The 16,085-nt window shown below is 45.4% G+C and overlaps 1 protein-coding gene across 5 annotated transcripts in view; it reads right to left on the reverse strand.

The window, feature by feature from the left end:
* KDM2B (lysine demethylase 2B) overlaps positions 1-16,085 on the reverse strand; it is a 289,300-nt gene that overhangs the window by 266,870 nt on the left and 6,345 nt on the right. For all 5 annotated transcript variants that reach the window (XM_073585982.1, XM_073585979.1, XM_073585978.1 and 2 more), the window contains exons 3-4: positions 14,369-14,447; positions 13,327-13,373 (exon numbers count right to left, since the gene is read on the reverse strand). In XM_073585982.1, coding sequence (XP_073442083.1) covers positions 13,327-13,373; positions 14,369-14,447 — 126 coding nt within the window. The remainder of the gene's footprint in view (positions 1-13,326; positions 13,374-14,368; positions 14,448-16,085) is intronic.

Raw genomic sequence — 16,085 nt, forward strand, 5'->3', positions numbered from 1 at the left:
GAGTCGCCCCACCTCAATGTACACGTCTTCTATCTTCTCCATCAGAGAAGTTCTAGTTAAGGAGATGGCTTGCATTAGCTGTTCAGTCACCTGTTTGAGGGTCAGTTCTTCCTGCTCATTCTCCTCCTCGCCCCCAGGGGGACGGCTTTTTCGCTGAGCTTGTGAAGGGTTATTTTTGGGAACCCGTACACCTTCAGAGGGGTCGGGTCTGGCATATTCTTTTAATTTTTCTGCTGCTGTTGATCCTTTAGATTGACTCATAATCAGTGACAGTGCAGCGCAACCAGAGGTGCAGGCTCTGGGGACTTTCCCCCAATTATATGCACAGCAGGGCTTGTAAAAAGAGATATATCTCAGAAGCAGCTCCTATGTAGGGGCAGTCACATGAATCAGGAAGGGCAGTGTCTGGTGCTGCAGCAGCAAGGTTTGTCACAGCCAGGGGGGGATAGAGATCACAGCCCCCGCAGAGACAACAGCAGTGGGGGGGGGGGTACAGAAGTCCCCACAGAAGTGGCGTCAGTGGCACAGTGAATCAATCAATGAAAGGGAGGAACGCAGGGCCCAATTTTTCAGGGCACTAACCGTGAGTCCCTTGTGTCCTCAGGATGTGAGTCACCGTCCGGTAGCACTGTGGCAATGGAAGCTGGACACCACAGCTCTTACTGATAGAGCACGCGTCTTAAGATGGCTGCCGCCTCGTGCAGGCCCTGCCGCCCGCTCCGGCCCCCCGGCTTTCAGCTCACCAGAGCTACCTCACGTCTCCCAGCGGGGTCCACCGGGGTCCCTGGCATCCAGATGTCACGAATGCTGACAGGTGTGTTGCAACTATGAGGCCACAGACACAGGATGGAAGCAGGATTTTCAGGAGCGTTCTCAGTGTGCTTTCTTCTTCCTCGGCTACATAGCCACGCCCCCCCCCAGTCGTTTCCTTTTACTTCCTTTGAAAGCTACACATAAGGCAGTTATAACAAGTATAGTACTCAGTACATTTCTCAAACACTGGAGGGTGCTAGCGTTGCATAAGGTGACAAACCAACACTATAGACTCTATAGTATAGATCCATCATCAGGATAAAGAATGAGGCTGCCAGTGTGCAGGACATACACCAGTCACAAATCACAGAATTAGATGCATGAGATGTGAAGGTGCATGAAAGTAATTTCCTCAAAACAACAATATAGGCATACTTTCACCTTCAACATTTTAGAGAAATATATATTAGGACCTGTTGAAGCGTATTGAGCGCGAAACGACTGTTGTCCGTCTTCCAGCACATTGCTCCCGTGCCTATGCCCTGTGTATGTGAAATAAAGTGATTTGATTCACATGAACATTGAGTGCCATCCTGCTTTTTCTCTTTCTCTACAACACAAGGAAGAACAGTGATGATCATGAAGGATCCTCACAAAGGAACAATTCCATCCAACTACCGCCCAATAACCTGCCTTACAACAACATGGAAACTCCGGTCAGGCATCACAGCCACCAAGCTACAGGACTATATGAACCAGTACATGAATCCAGCTCAGAATGGCATTGGGACCAACAGCAGAGGCTCTAAGCATCAGCTCCTAGTAGACTCAACATCCAGACAGACCAATCTCAGCACAGCCTGGATTGAATACAGGAAAGCCTATGACTCAATGCCACACATATGGATCTGTGAATGCTTGGCTCCCTACAATGTCATCAGGAAATTAAGAACCTTCCTCAGAAACTCAATGGGGCTATGGAAAACAACATTGGAAGTCAACCCGGGGGCGTGGCGATGTAGTGAGACAGGGAGGACGCGCTGAGACGGAGCTCCTCGCATCCTGCCACTTATCCTGTTAATCCTGCAATTCTACTGGCTCTTACTCACAGGTGGCTTATTCTTCTGGCCCCCGGGGGTCGTCCGGTGCCCGGGGAGACGTGGTCCGCAGCCTGGGTGAGCCGACCTCTGAAGATACCGGCCGGGGTGCGGGACCTGGAGAGGACGGCGGCCATCTTGCTGTGCGCTCCGACGGGAGGGAGGCACAGGTCTGCAGCTCCTGGCCCCGTGGAGCTGCTGGAGCGGCGCGTCTTTCCTCGGGCAGTGAGAGCTTTGGAGCGGGAGCCCCGCGCCCCCTTATCAACGTTAACAACCCCCTGGTGTCTGTGCCAGGCGCTCTCGGACCCCCCACCGTGGGAGGACGCCGCTGGACTCACGTGTGCTGACGGCAGCTGGAGGCAGAGGCGGCAGCCATCTTGAAGCACACACGCTGCCTCTGAGACGTGGTGTTGTTCCCCATAGCTGCAGCACTGACGGGCGGGTGGCGTATATCCTCTAAGGACTGTGGAGGACAGGAGGTGAGTGCCCTGAAAGATTGGGCCCCGCGTTCCTCCTCTTCGTTAAGTCACTTGGCTTGCTGGTGCTCTTATTGCAGGGGCCTGGGTCCCTTCCTGGCTGCTGTCTCGTGGGGTGCCGTGGTCTCCCCCCCCCCCCCCTCCCCGGCTTATAGGGGCCCTCGTTTACTGCTTGGAGCCAGACACTGTTTTCCTGCGTGGCCTTGTGGATCTGTGTCACCTTTGGGGCTTTGCTGCTACTATACGAGAGCCCTGCTACGCCTATAATAGAGGCCTCCAGTGGACTGTTTTTAATAACCAGCTGTGCCATATTGCTGTTAAAATGAGCCTCTCTAAGGGGACCGGAGCAGCTGAGAGGCTGAAAGAATATGCTAGAATAGATCATCCTGATGCCTCAAGACCCCTTAAAAATAACCCCTCGCAGGCTCAGCGTAAAATCCGCCCTTCTGGAGGCGAGGAGGAGAGTGAGCAAGAGGAGTTAACCCTTAAACAGGCATCTGAACAACTGATGCAGGCCATCTCCTTAACCAGGACCTCTCTGACTGGGAAGATCGAGGACGTGCACACTGAGGTGGGACGCCTCCGACAAGATATGCAAGCCATGAGGGGCCGTATTTCGGAGGTGGAGACACGAGTTTCCCAGGTAGAAGACACCATCACACCCATGGAGGCCAGGTTGACGAAGGTGGCAGGCTCTATGAATGCATGGAGGCAAAAAGCGGATGACCTGGAGAGCAGAATGCATCGGAATAATATCCGAATTATTGGGCTCCCGGAGTGGTCGAAGGGTCAACACCCGGAGCAATTTCTACCGTAGAAGAATGGCTCAAAACTACTTTGGGAGACGAATTCTCTCCAACATTTGCGGTGGAGCGGGCCCACAGAGTCCCCACTAGGCCTCTTCCTCCCGGAGCCCCACCTAGGTCTTTTCTGGCACATCTCCTTAACTGCAGGGACAGGGATGTGGCTCTGCGTTTGGCGCGGCAGAAGAGCCCCATTAAGTTCAACAACGCCAAGATTTCGATTTTCCCAGACTTCTCCATGGAACTTCAGAAACAACGGGCACAGTTCATGGAGGTCAAAAAGAGCCTCCGGGCGAGAAATGTTGTGTACTCAATGATTTATCCAGCCCGGCTTCGGGTGGTTCATGGGGGTTCCACTCAGTTTTTCACGGATCCGGTGGAGGCAGCCGAGTGGCTGCGGTCCCAAGGGGTGTCTGCTGCAAAGGAATCCTAGTGCATATTTTGCTAGCCAATACCTTTGCATCAATGGTCTGATTGGAGCTCTATCCGCATGCGTCCAAATACCAACAATACCGGACACTGTGCTCAGTGATGGTATCCCCTTATTTGCTTCATGACGGGAGTACAGAACTCTGCCCCCATACTGTTTGCTGTTTATTCACTTTGTTTTTTCTTTGTTGTGGCTTTATATGTTTTTTTAGGTAAAATTCGCAGCCAACGACACTTTTCATTTTTAGGTGATGTCTCTAAATTATACACGGGTAACGATATGCCCCATATTCAGCAGAGTAAAACATGGGGTCTGAGTTGATCTGTATGACATGGAATGTGAGGGGTATCAAAACTCCTCGAAAAAAGATTAAGGTTTTCTCGCAGGTCAGACATTACCACCCTCACATTGTGGCCTTGGTGGAGACACACCTGACCAGGGATACGGTTCGGTGTGTGCAAAAGCCTTGGGTACAATGGTCCGTTCACGCATTCCATACCAGCTACTCTAGAGGAGTTTCATTGTTGGTACATAGAGATGTTAGATGGGAGGCCAAGGAGACTTGGAGGGATCCTGAGGGTCGTTTTGTTTTTGTGCATGCACTGATAAATGCTAGGGAATATGTGATCCTTTGTGTCTATAACCCCCCTCCGGCTAGTATGTCTCTTCTTCAGAGGGCAATGAGTTTTGCCCTGGATTATCCAGATGCGGATGTTATTTGTATGGGAGATTTCAATATGGTTATGAACAGCTGCCTTGATAAATTGAGATTGGATGGTGGAGTGACTGGGGGGGCCTCTTCGCTGACTACAACTTTGCTGTCACTGTTTATGGGGGGAGGGCGGGTGGCTGGATCTGTGGAGGATGAGTTACCCTGAATTAAGAGAGCATACCTGTCACTCGTCCACTAAACGCTCTCTATCGCGCATAGATTACATATTTGGTTCCAGCGGTCTGGCGATGTGGGTGGATAGCATAGAGCATGGCACTAGGGGGATCTCAGACCATAGCCCTGTCATCCTTAAGCTTAAATATGGCTTAGTAAACAAAGGGATAGTTTGGAAGTTGAACCCTTTCTGGTTGAAGTGAATTGTGTCCCCCGCTAGAACTATTGGTCAATTGCATAGTTTCATCAAGTCTCATCCGGAACCTCATGACATTAATTTATTTTGGGATGCCCTTAAGGCATACTTGAGGGGCTGCCTGTCCTCCACGATCTCTTATATTAAGCGGGTAACCTCAAGGGAGGATGAGGAAATGGAGCGACGATTGAAAGACTCAGAGGCTACATATACATATCTAACCAAACTACTGGCAATAGGATTGAGTGGTTGGCTACCCAGAGGTTGTACGCCCAGCACATAGACACTAAATCTAAGCGAAAACTATTCTTCACCCGTCAATCTTATTTTGAACTGGGAAACCAGGCAAGTAAGTTTTTGGCCTATCTGGTGCGCCAGCACAATACCTCCAATACAATACTGCAGATTCGTAGGGCGGATGGTTTACTGGTATCTTCGACTGAGGAGATACTTGATTGTTTTTACGACTATTACAGGTCACTATATGAATCTAAAAGTGACTTTGATAAGTAATTCAGGCATCCCAAACTTTCAGATGTGACACTCCCTACATTAGAACCTGAACAGCGAGCCCTTTTGGACGCTGTGTTCACTGCGGAAGAGATAGAAAATGCTATAACGGACATGGCTTCTGGAAAGGCCCCTGGGCCGGATGGGTTCCCCATTGAATTATACAGGAAATACCGGGATGTGTTGATACCACTTCTGATGAAGGTATTTCGTGGAATTTGGGAAGGAACGTCTATGCCTGATTCTTTTTATGAGGCTAATATCATAGTGCTTATTAAGGAGGGAAAGGACCCCTTGGAATGTGGATCTTACCGTCCTATTTCACCAGTGAATGTGGACTATAAAATTTTTACTAAGATCCTAGCTACCAGGCTGAACTCAATTATACTGAATCTTGTACATCCTGATCAAACGGGTTTCATGCCTGGTAAGAGCACTTCCATTAATATCAGACGGGTTCAGTCAATAGTCCAATATAGCTCCGTAATACCGAACAACAAATGGGCATTAGCGTCATTAGATGCCGCCAAGGCTTTTGACCCTCTTGAGTGGCCTTTTCTCTCTGGGTGCTTGCAAAAATATGGCTTTGGTGACAAATTTATAAAATGGATTAAAATATTGTATATGAAACCCAAAGCCCGTATCATAGTAAATAATTCTATATCCGAGTCTTTTACATTACATAGGGGGACTCGTCAGGGCTGCCCTCTCTCCCATGCCCTCTTCGCTCTTGCAATTGAGGCACTGGCAATACGCATAAGATCTTCCCATGGCATTAAGGGAATTGAGGTAAGCGGGTCGGGTGGACACTATAGGTCTATATGCTGATGATATGGTGGTATTCATGGATGAAGCGGAAGAAACTTTGCCGCAAGTGATAGCCCTAATAGACAGATTCAGCAAATATTCAGGCTAATACATAAATTGGGAGAAGTCTGCTCTGTTACCCCTTTCTCATGCCCCGATGCCGCAGCTAGAGGCTCTCTCCTCACTGTCTATTGTATCCAATTTTAAATATCTGGGTGTCTATATATCCGCTGATAGTGCGTTTGATTTACAGCTTAATATCCACCCACTGCTGGAATTAGTTAAAGTTAAATTTGCATCCTGGAGCAAGCTTCCGTTGTCTGTAGCCGGACGCATTAACTTGATTAAAATGATATCAATTCCCAAGCTTAGCTACTCCCTTCAGCACAGTGCTGTGATGGTGCCCAGATCTTTCTTTGTGAATCTCAACTCCCAGATCACATTGTTTATATGGGGGAAAACTAGGCCCAAACTTAAATTGGCCACCTTACAAAGACCCAAAAAGAGAGGTGGAGCGGAGCTACCAAATATTTTCCTGTATTATTTAGCTGGGCAGGCCAAAGCTCTATGTAACTGGATGCCGGGTAGCTACATTCCCAACTCTGAAAGTCACTTGCTTCATGCTGCACAGACTGATTGCCCATTGGTTTTCCTTGAGTTAGAAAGAACTAATGCCCCTCGTCTGCTGCTCTTGCTTCGCTTGGCGCGATAAACATGGAGGCAAATTAAGAAAGTGACTGGGTTTCAAGATTTTATAGCTGAAATGCCCTTGTGGAATAGTGATTATTTTCCAGAATTGATAAACCACTCGTCCACTGAATTTTGGATTCAGCATGACGTCTCTTCGATGGGGGACTTATATGATCAGGGGACCTTGAAATCTTTTGAGCAATTACGGTTCGAGCATGATATCCCAAGATCCCAATTTTTCCGCTATTTACAACTGAGATCAGCTCTTCAATCGCATGTGAGATGTAAAGGTACTGTCACACTAAGCGATATCGCTAGCAATATCGCTATAACTTGTGACGTTATAGCGATATTGCTAGCGATATCGCTGTGTGAGATACTTACCTACAACCCGCTCCCCCGCTAGTTATCGCTGATCGCGCGAGAACGTCCAGGACTGTTTCTCGTCGTCAGCTTCCTGCGGCGCTTCCTGCTGTGACGACGAGCGACGCGTGGAGCCGGACGGGAGGACGCAGGATCGCCTGGTGTGACAGGTAAGTAGCGACCCCCGTCCCCAGCGATGTCGCTAGTGAGATCTGCCTGTGTGGCAGCTCACTAGCGACCACTTAGCGATGTACCAGCGATCCTGACCGCGTCATATCGCTGGTCAGGATCGCTGGTACATCGCTAAGTGTGACAGTACCTTTAGGGTGCAGGCCGTACTATTTCATCTTTACCTTTGTTAGGAATCCTTAAATCGCAGGGCCCTCAGGGTCTCATCTCCTCGTTATACACATACATGCTGTCAGCGGGAGCAGAATCTGCCATAAGTTCTATCAAAAGAAAGTGGGAACGGCTCATCCCTAATACGCAGGACGAGGAGTGGGAGGGGATTCTGGAATCTCTGATTGGAGTCTCACCATCTATTAACAACAGAATGATACAATTATATATAATTAATCAGTCTTACTTGACTCCGACACGACTTTTTAAGATGGGTCGTTCCCAATCATCAGAATGCTTACGGTGCCACTCTTCAGACGCAGATTTTATTCATATGGTATGGCAGTGTCCCACTGTCCTTCATTACTGGGGAGAGGTGACATCATTACTGTCATCCCTAATACAAGCCCCGGTCCCTTTGGAGCCATTGGTCTGCTTGTTTGGGGTATGGGATGAGGAGATCTGGGATCGATATGATGGGGTCTTTCTGCGTGAGACACTATTTATGGCACAGAAGGTACTGGCATTACGGTGGATGGGAACTTCATCCCCCTCCCTTAGAATTTGGATTGCATTGGTGAATTCAATTGTTCCGTATGAGCGCACCCTATACCAAAATAGGGGATGCCCGGGTAAATTTGAAAAGATCTGGGGGAGGTGGAACTCCTCTCATCTTACTCTGCAAGGTTGAGACATCACATACGAGATAGTATTCTGTAGGATACTAGGTTGCAAAATAGTAGACAATGATGTAGTGGTAGCCGTAGTTTAGTTTAGGAATTTCTGATTAGATTAATTTATCCGAAGACTGTTAAAAGGTTTATGTGTTTTGTTCAATATACATGCTTTATGTAATATAGCCAACTGTTCTTTGCGCATACTGGGAAGGTTATGTACAATGCTACCTTGTTTTTTTAAAATAATAGTGGGCAATTTCTTGGCTTTATATTTTCAATAATGGATGAAAACATGTATGCTCTGTAGAAATGTTTATTAACATGAGAAAATTGTATGCTGTGCATTTTTTTTTTTTTTTTTTTTGTATCCTGAAGTTCAATAAACAAATTTAAAAAAAAGACATTGGAAGTCAACCCAAGACAACTAGCACAAGTGACCATCAAATGTGGCATATCCCAAGGTGATGCACTGTCCCCATTGCTGTTCTGCATAGGCTTGAACCCCCTCAGTCAGACAATTACAGAGTCTGGCTATAAGTTCAAGAGTGGAAGCCTCTACATGGATGACATCAAGCTGTATGCAAAAAACAAATGAGACATCAATTCACTGATCCACCTGACAAGGATCTACAGCAAAGACATCGGGATGTCCTTCGGACTGGAGAAGTTCAACCAGTTGGTAATAAAGAGAGGCAAGGTAGTCAAGACCGATGGAGTGGAATTACCAACAGAGCACATAGCAGATGTACAGAGTACATGATACGAATACCTAGGCGTCCCACAGGGATACAGTAACCATGATGAGGAGGCAAGGAAAGCAGCAACATCCAAATACCATCAAAGGGTAAGACAGGTCTTGAAGAGTCAGCTCAATAGGAAGAATAAAATCCGCACCATCAATACATATGCCCTGCCAGTTATCAGATACCCTGCTGGCTTAAGTGTGCTGGTCAAAAAAAAAAAAAAAGAGATGGAAGCTACAGATGTGAAGACATGAAAGCTAGTCACAATGCATGGAGGTCTCCACCTTAAGTCTAGCACCCAAAGATTGTATACCAACAGAAAGGAGGGTGGTCAAGGCTTGATAAACATCCAAGCCACCATCACAGATGAAACAAGGACTTATGCATGAATACATCAGAAAAATGGCATCAAAAGATGAGATGCTGAGAGAAAGACTAAGGCAGCAACAAAAAAAGTTCTGGAAGGAAGAACAGAACGTGAAGCGCCATGGCAAGACAAGCCACTGCATGGGATGTATCATCGACAGATAATAGCGGTGGCTTACAAAGAGAAATCCTACTACCAATGGTTGGAGAAAGCTGCACTCCTAGACAGCACAGAGGCACTAATCATAGCGGCACAAAAGCAAGCACTAAGTACCAGATCCATAGAAGCAGGAATCTACCACACAAGACAAGGCCAGATCTGTGCCTTGTCACAATTCTGTCTCTGAGCTCCTTGGCCCGTTCCTTTGACCTCATGATTCTCATTTGGTCTGACATGCACTGTGAGCTGTGAGGTCTTATACAGACAGGTGTGTGCCTTTCCAAATCAAGTCCTATCAGTTTAATTAAACACAGCTGGACTCCAATGAAGGAGTAGAACTATCTCAAGGAGTAACACAAGGAAAAGGACAGCATGTAACTTAAATATGAGTGTCTGAGCAAAGGGTCTGAATACTTTTGACCATGTGATATTTCAGTTTTTCTTTTTTAATAAATTTGCAAAAAGTTCTACATTTCTGTTTATTTCAGTCAAGATGGGGTGCAGACAGTGTACATTAATGAGAAAAAAAATAACTTTTTAATTTACCAAATGGCTGCAATGAAACTAAGAGTGAAAAATTTAAAGGGGTCTGAATACTTTCTGTAGCCACTGTACTACAACTATGAGTACAAGCCTAACCCAGAAGGAGTGAACCAAGCTACAAAAGACCTCAATTATATATTCTACACCATGACCAGATTGTTCGACCTTAAAAAAGTCAACTATAAAAAAAGAAAAACAGACAAATGGTTGGTTTGACAGAGAATGTAGAGCTGTACAGAAGACCCTGACAAGCGCCTCAAACAAGAAACACAGAGACCTCAACCATCCGGGTCTGAGGGATACCTATGACACCATACACAGGCAATACACAACCATCCTCAGGAGGAAGAAGCAGAGTTACATCTCCACCAAACTTAACCAACTCCAAGACGCCCTCCAAGGTAACTCCTTCTGGGAACTATGGAACTACATGGGCACAGAAAGCAAGAAAAACAACATCCACATCCAAAATAGCAATATCTGGCTTCAGTACTACAAAAGACATTCAGTAGGAAGAACTAAACCGAGAACAGAAAAACTAAAAGCAATGGAGAAAAAAGTCAAACACTTTCAAAACCCAATGGATACACCAATTACGTTAGAGGTTATAGAGAGAACCTCTTCCATAAAGTGTAGAAAAGCCAGTGGCCTGGATGAAATCCCATGAGAAATGCTGAAATACAGCCCACCGGAAATACAGGCAGCAGTGGTTAAACTGTTCAATATTGTGATGAGTGCTGGCTACTTACCTCATACCTGGAACCAACACCACATCACACTCATTCACAAGAGTGGGAACATGTACGACCCGGGCAACTAGAGGCATGTGTGTTAGCAGCAACCTGAGAAAACTGTTTAACAGCATCTTGATCGAAAGGATCCTTAGTTTCCTGACCGAGAATAACGTCCTCAGCAAAAGTCAAGCACATCTATACCCTGCACAGCCTCATTCAGAGCCATGTCTACAACACAAAGCATGGGAAGATGAACTCTTGTTTTGTGGATTTTAGAAAGGATATTGACTCAGTGTGGCACCCAGAGCCTGTTACTGAAACTGCTGGAGAGCGGAATAGGAGGAAAGAGCTAAGAGGTCATTAAAAGCTCCTACACTGAGAACCGTGGCAGCGAGAGTGTGAACGGTAGACGAGCGGCTGATTTCCAGCAGAGCGGAGGAGTCAGACAAGGCTGCACCCTAAGTCCAACGCTCTTCAACATGTACATCAAAGATCTGGCCACCGCTCTGGAATCTTCTACAGCACCAGGTCTCACACTCCATTACACCCAGGTGACGCGTCCCATGTCATTCACATGCTGTCCTGGGCATCACGCTCCTGTGCAGGCGTACTTCTCTGCCCTGTCGAAGGATAGCAAAGTACTGAAGTGCGCATGCATCAGAAAAGGTCAAAGAGACCCGATGCATGCGCACTGCATTACTTCGCTCTGCCCTGATCAGGGCAGAGAAGTACACCTGCGCAGGAGCAGCAGGAATGAAAGCTAAGTAACTACATCTTCAAAGCTCTGAATTTGACATGACTCTTTTCTATGCATATGCTCCAATTTATGCCTAATTTAGGCTAGGTTCACATATGCGTTCAGGAGGGTTGAGGATGGCTGCCCACTTCCTCCTTTCTTCCTCCCTGAAGCTCTGCCTACTTCTGTATGCATCCTGCGTTTCCCTGAGTACCTAACTTTAACATTGGGTACGCAGGGACATGCATTGTATGCGGATGAGTCTGCATGCGGCGATTTGACATGTGCGGAGACTGCACGAAAACGCAAATGTGAAGCCAGCCTTATAGCAAGGTTTTTTTTTATTAAGGGAACGTCCTTAGGGCTGCCAACCTCAGTGGCAAGGCAGGGAATAGAGATTTATTAGGATCTTAATAGAGGCAGATGTCTACAGGACGACTCATATGGGAAATAGCAAAAAAAAAAGAGGAAAAAATATTCCGCCTACCGTACATCAGTGTCCATATAGTACATAAGCGGTCTGATGCCAGGAGATGTCCATTGCGGTTCAACTGGCTCTCTAAATCCAAAGGAAAAAAGAGGGGGTCTCCAGCACCAAAATTAGTGAAAAAAGATAAAACTCACATTTATTAGGAAGGTTTTAAAATCATATTAATAAGCCAACATGACAGGCAAGGCTACCTTACGCCTTTCAGACAGATATTACATGTCCCTTAGTCATAGGACTAAAAAGGCGTAAGGTAGCCTTGCCTGTCATGGTGGCTTATTAATATGATTTTAAAACCTTCCTAACAAATGTGAGTTTTATCTTTTTTCACTAATTTTGGTGCTGGAGACCCCCTCTTATATGGGAATACAACCCTATTGTCTCCGCCTCCCGAATGATTCTATTACTAGCCCCCTGTATTAATTTTTGGTTTCGTGTCTACGACTTTTTCCCGCAGCTATATTACGCACTTTAGTGGGATTTATTCCAAATAGGGCCGTCAGTCTTTATTTCATTTTTTTCCTATAATGTTTTAAAATAAATAAATATATATATATATATATATATATATATATATATATATATATATATATATATATATATTTTAATAGCATATTAATAAAGGTTTATAGCTTTTAACATCCCTGTATTTTTCTGTCGTATAACAGGTTCTGTGTCCTATTTACTAATTACCTGTAAGCACTTGCCCCTAGTTCAGGCAGCAGTAATCATCTGAATTTGGTGTAATTTTAAGGCTACTTTGTACTAGTACCTGAAATCTACACACGCTTGGGGCTGTAGTGGATTTCTGCAGCGATTTAAGGTACTGTCACACTTAGCGATGCACCAGCGATCCCGACCAGCGATATGACGCGGTCAGGATCGCTGGTACATCGCTAAGTGGTCGCTAGTGAGCTGCCAAACAGGCAGATCTCACCAGCGACATCGCTGGGGACGGGAGTCGCTACTTACCTGTCACACTAGGCAATCCTGCGTCCTCCCGCCCGGCTCCACAGGAAGCACCGCAGGGAGCTGACGACGAGAAACAGTCCTGAACGTTCTCGCGCGATCAGCGATAACCAGCGGGGGAGCGGGTCGTAGGTAAGTATCACACAGCGATATCGCTAGCAATATCACTATAACGTCACAAGTTATAGCGATATTGCTAGCGATATCGCTTAGTGTGACAGTACCTTTACACCACTTTCTAGAGTAAATTATAGCAAATCTGTTCAGGTGACTACCCACGCCCGCTTAATGTAAAATACTCCAGCACAAAATAAATAAGAGACAGGGATTGCATAGGAGGATACAGGAGGTCATCAATAATAGAAGTACTGGTGACACATCAGCAATATGCGCCTTAGTACTTTCATAATATACAAGCTGAACACATTGGTCTCCACAAGCGTTAACACATCCAGTGTAGGCAAGTGAGGCATATCATGGTGCAGGATAATTTTTCACATATCTAAATCAATAATTAAAGCTTTTAAAGGCAACCAGGATAAACAAAAAGTACCAACTTACCCACCAGTAGTTTCACATCTCTGACAGTAAAATCATGTTCTGGCATCCTACAATCAGAAACAGAATATATTTTATACTGAACATATAATGAAGTGAGCTATCTGTATGTGTTTGGTCATATAGGGTCAAAGTATGCATCAAAAGCTGTTTGATCTACTTGTTTTACACACACTGTACTACTGTTCTAAATTCTGCCATAGGATACACCATTACTTCCAGATGTCTATTAATGATGGCAGCCAACTGTTGGCAGCAGCTATGGCATCACTACGTAAGGTTGGAGATTATGCGGTTGTGTTTGTGATGCTTAGCCCACAATGACCTAGGATAGGTTGCAGCTTGAAGTATGTGATAGCTGCCATATTTTTTTTTTTTTTAAATCATTCTCTGAGAATAACTTTAAAGGGGGAATAAGAGATTTGCAAGTATTTTTTTTGTATGGCAACCATGAAATATCTTACGTTGAAATTATATTCATATGGCCTGGTTGCTGAAGAAAGAAAAAATGAGCTTTAATCCTGTCCAGAGTTTGGAAAGTCTAGGTATTCATACATATGCCCCCCTACTTTAAATAGGTGGTATTCTACATTTTAATGTTCTGTGAAGTCAAAAATGGTAAACAAAATTAGGCTTTATATACATAAGAAAAAAAATTGTCCTGCAGAACTATTTGGAAAACTGTACCAAAAGCTGTATATTTGAAAATCCAAAAAGGAAAGGTCTAAAAAAAAAAAATTACTTTTCTATTATGGGATTTAGCCTTCAGAATAACCTTCATATAGCAATGTGCATAAAGCCTAAAATATTAAGGAGCTCCCAACCTGGCCATGAATAAAAGCATCTGTCAATTACAGTTCCATCACTAGAATGTACTACACAAATAGGTCAAGATGTAAGAAATGCTTTCTGGCTCTGATTTACATGTTCATAATGAAGGTATTAAATGAAATGCCTTGCTGAATTTTGAATGTGCCAAAGCTGAGGACTAGTTTACTAAATCCTATTACAAGAATAAATGGTATGAAAAAATACATGTACTTACTTAATACCCAATCCATCCTTAGTGTGAAAGAGAAGGGGGACTTTGAGGGCTTCTCTCTGAGCATATGCATAGGTAAAATCTGTAATAAAAAAAGCACTGGTAAATCTCACTGTAAACTTTAGGTCAGATCCTGTATATCTTTATTCTGCATAGCTCAACTTTAAAACTGTGTGTTGGGATCTCCATGCATGTGCTGTGACACAGCTGCGACACATGCAGCGCCAATCAGCCGGTGCCCTCCATGTATCTGAGTTCCCGCTGTAGCTTGTTTGGTAAGCGCTATAGCTTGCCGAATAATAGGGAATCCGAACTAATTTGCACAACTCTAGTCATAAGTCACTGGAAAAGTCAATGGCAGGGCTGGAGCAGCTGTGTTAGGGTTTGAAGCGGGGTAATGATAAATGCATGGACAAGAGATTTCCTGCTTCTACATAGAGCAGAGAAAAGGGAAGAATTATCTGATTAGAAAAGAAAAATGACCAATTGTAAGTACACAGTGCTATATCATGTGATGGCTGCAATATAATGATAAAAACTTTCATGGGAGGAGTACGTCTTTAATGAATCTGCAATACAATTCCCCTTCAATAGGAGCAACAGATCCAGCCAACACTGCAACCCCTTTATTCTAGGGCAAAGTGCAATCACGTGTTGCAATGTGAATATTTAGTTCTATGATTTGCAGTCCCAGCAGATTTCATGGGAAGGAATGAGCTATAAGCAGCACTATTATTTAAACTACAAGTATAGGAACCAGCGTAAGTCAGTGGGGCGCATCAGAAGGTGATAGTATACAGTATGTTGCAATTTCCTCTATAAGGCTGGTTTCACATTTGCGTTAAAACAACGCTGCGCCCTGCGTCGTTAAGCCCCGCCCCGAGCCGGCTCCCTGCCCGCCCCATCCGGGATCACCGCCTACTTTCGCATTTGCACGCATGCGATCGGCGCACCCTATCTTTAGCATAGGGTGCGCAGATCATGCGCTGCCAGTGTGAAAGTAGCGTGCTGCGCACTTTTGACGGCGCGCTACCCGGTGATCCCGGATGGGGCGGGCAGGGAGCCGGCTCAGGGCGGGGCTTAACGACGCAGGGCGCAGCGTTGTTTTAACGCAAATGTGAAACCAGCCTAAATGGAAACTCTGAAGCATGGACATAGCCCAAAATGGATAACATACTTGAATAAATAACACCTCAACAGAGTTTTCATGTACATTTTTGGGGCTTGTAAAGAATGCCTTAAAAAATACCTTGTCATTTTTCCTCATAAAAAACGGGGTGTATGAAAGGAGTTTGTTACTTTATATTTTATGAAAGGTGATGGATACAAAATGTTGTGGCACTTACTAATACATAAATATTTCATGTTCTCCTGCTGTGTTCAGAGCAGCCATTCTCGCAGGACGCTCTGATCTCTTGGTCTCAGAATAGCAGTAGATGGAGAAGCATGTGACAGTCCTGCCCATGTCTGCTCACGTTTCTCCATCAGCTGCCGTTTTATGAACAGCAGAGATGTGCAGTCTATGGCTGGGATCACACATGCGAGAAACTCCGACGAGTCTCGCATCTTAATACCCGGCACTGCCGCCGGCACTCGGGAGCGGAGTGTGGGGTTGCATAGAAATACATGCAGTCGCACGCTCCGCTCCCAAGTGTCGGCGACAGTGCCGGGTATTAAGGTGCGATATTCATCCAAGTTTCTCGCATGTGTGATCCTGGCC

This window comes from Dendrobates tinctorius, unplaced genomic scaffold (assembly GCF_039654945.1).
Source record: "Dendrobates tinctorius isolate UK_male_01 unplaced genomic scaffold, ASM3965494v1 ptg000090l, whole genome shotgun sequence".
Classification (NCBI taxonomy): domain Eukaryota; kingdom Metazoa; phylum Chordata; class Amphibia; order Anura; family Dendrobatidae; genus Dendrobates; species Dendrobates tinctorius.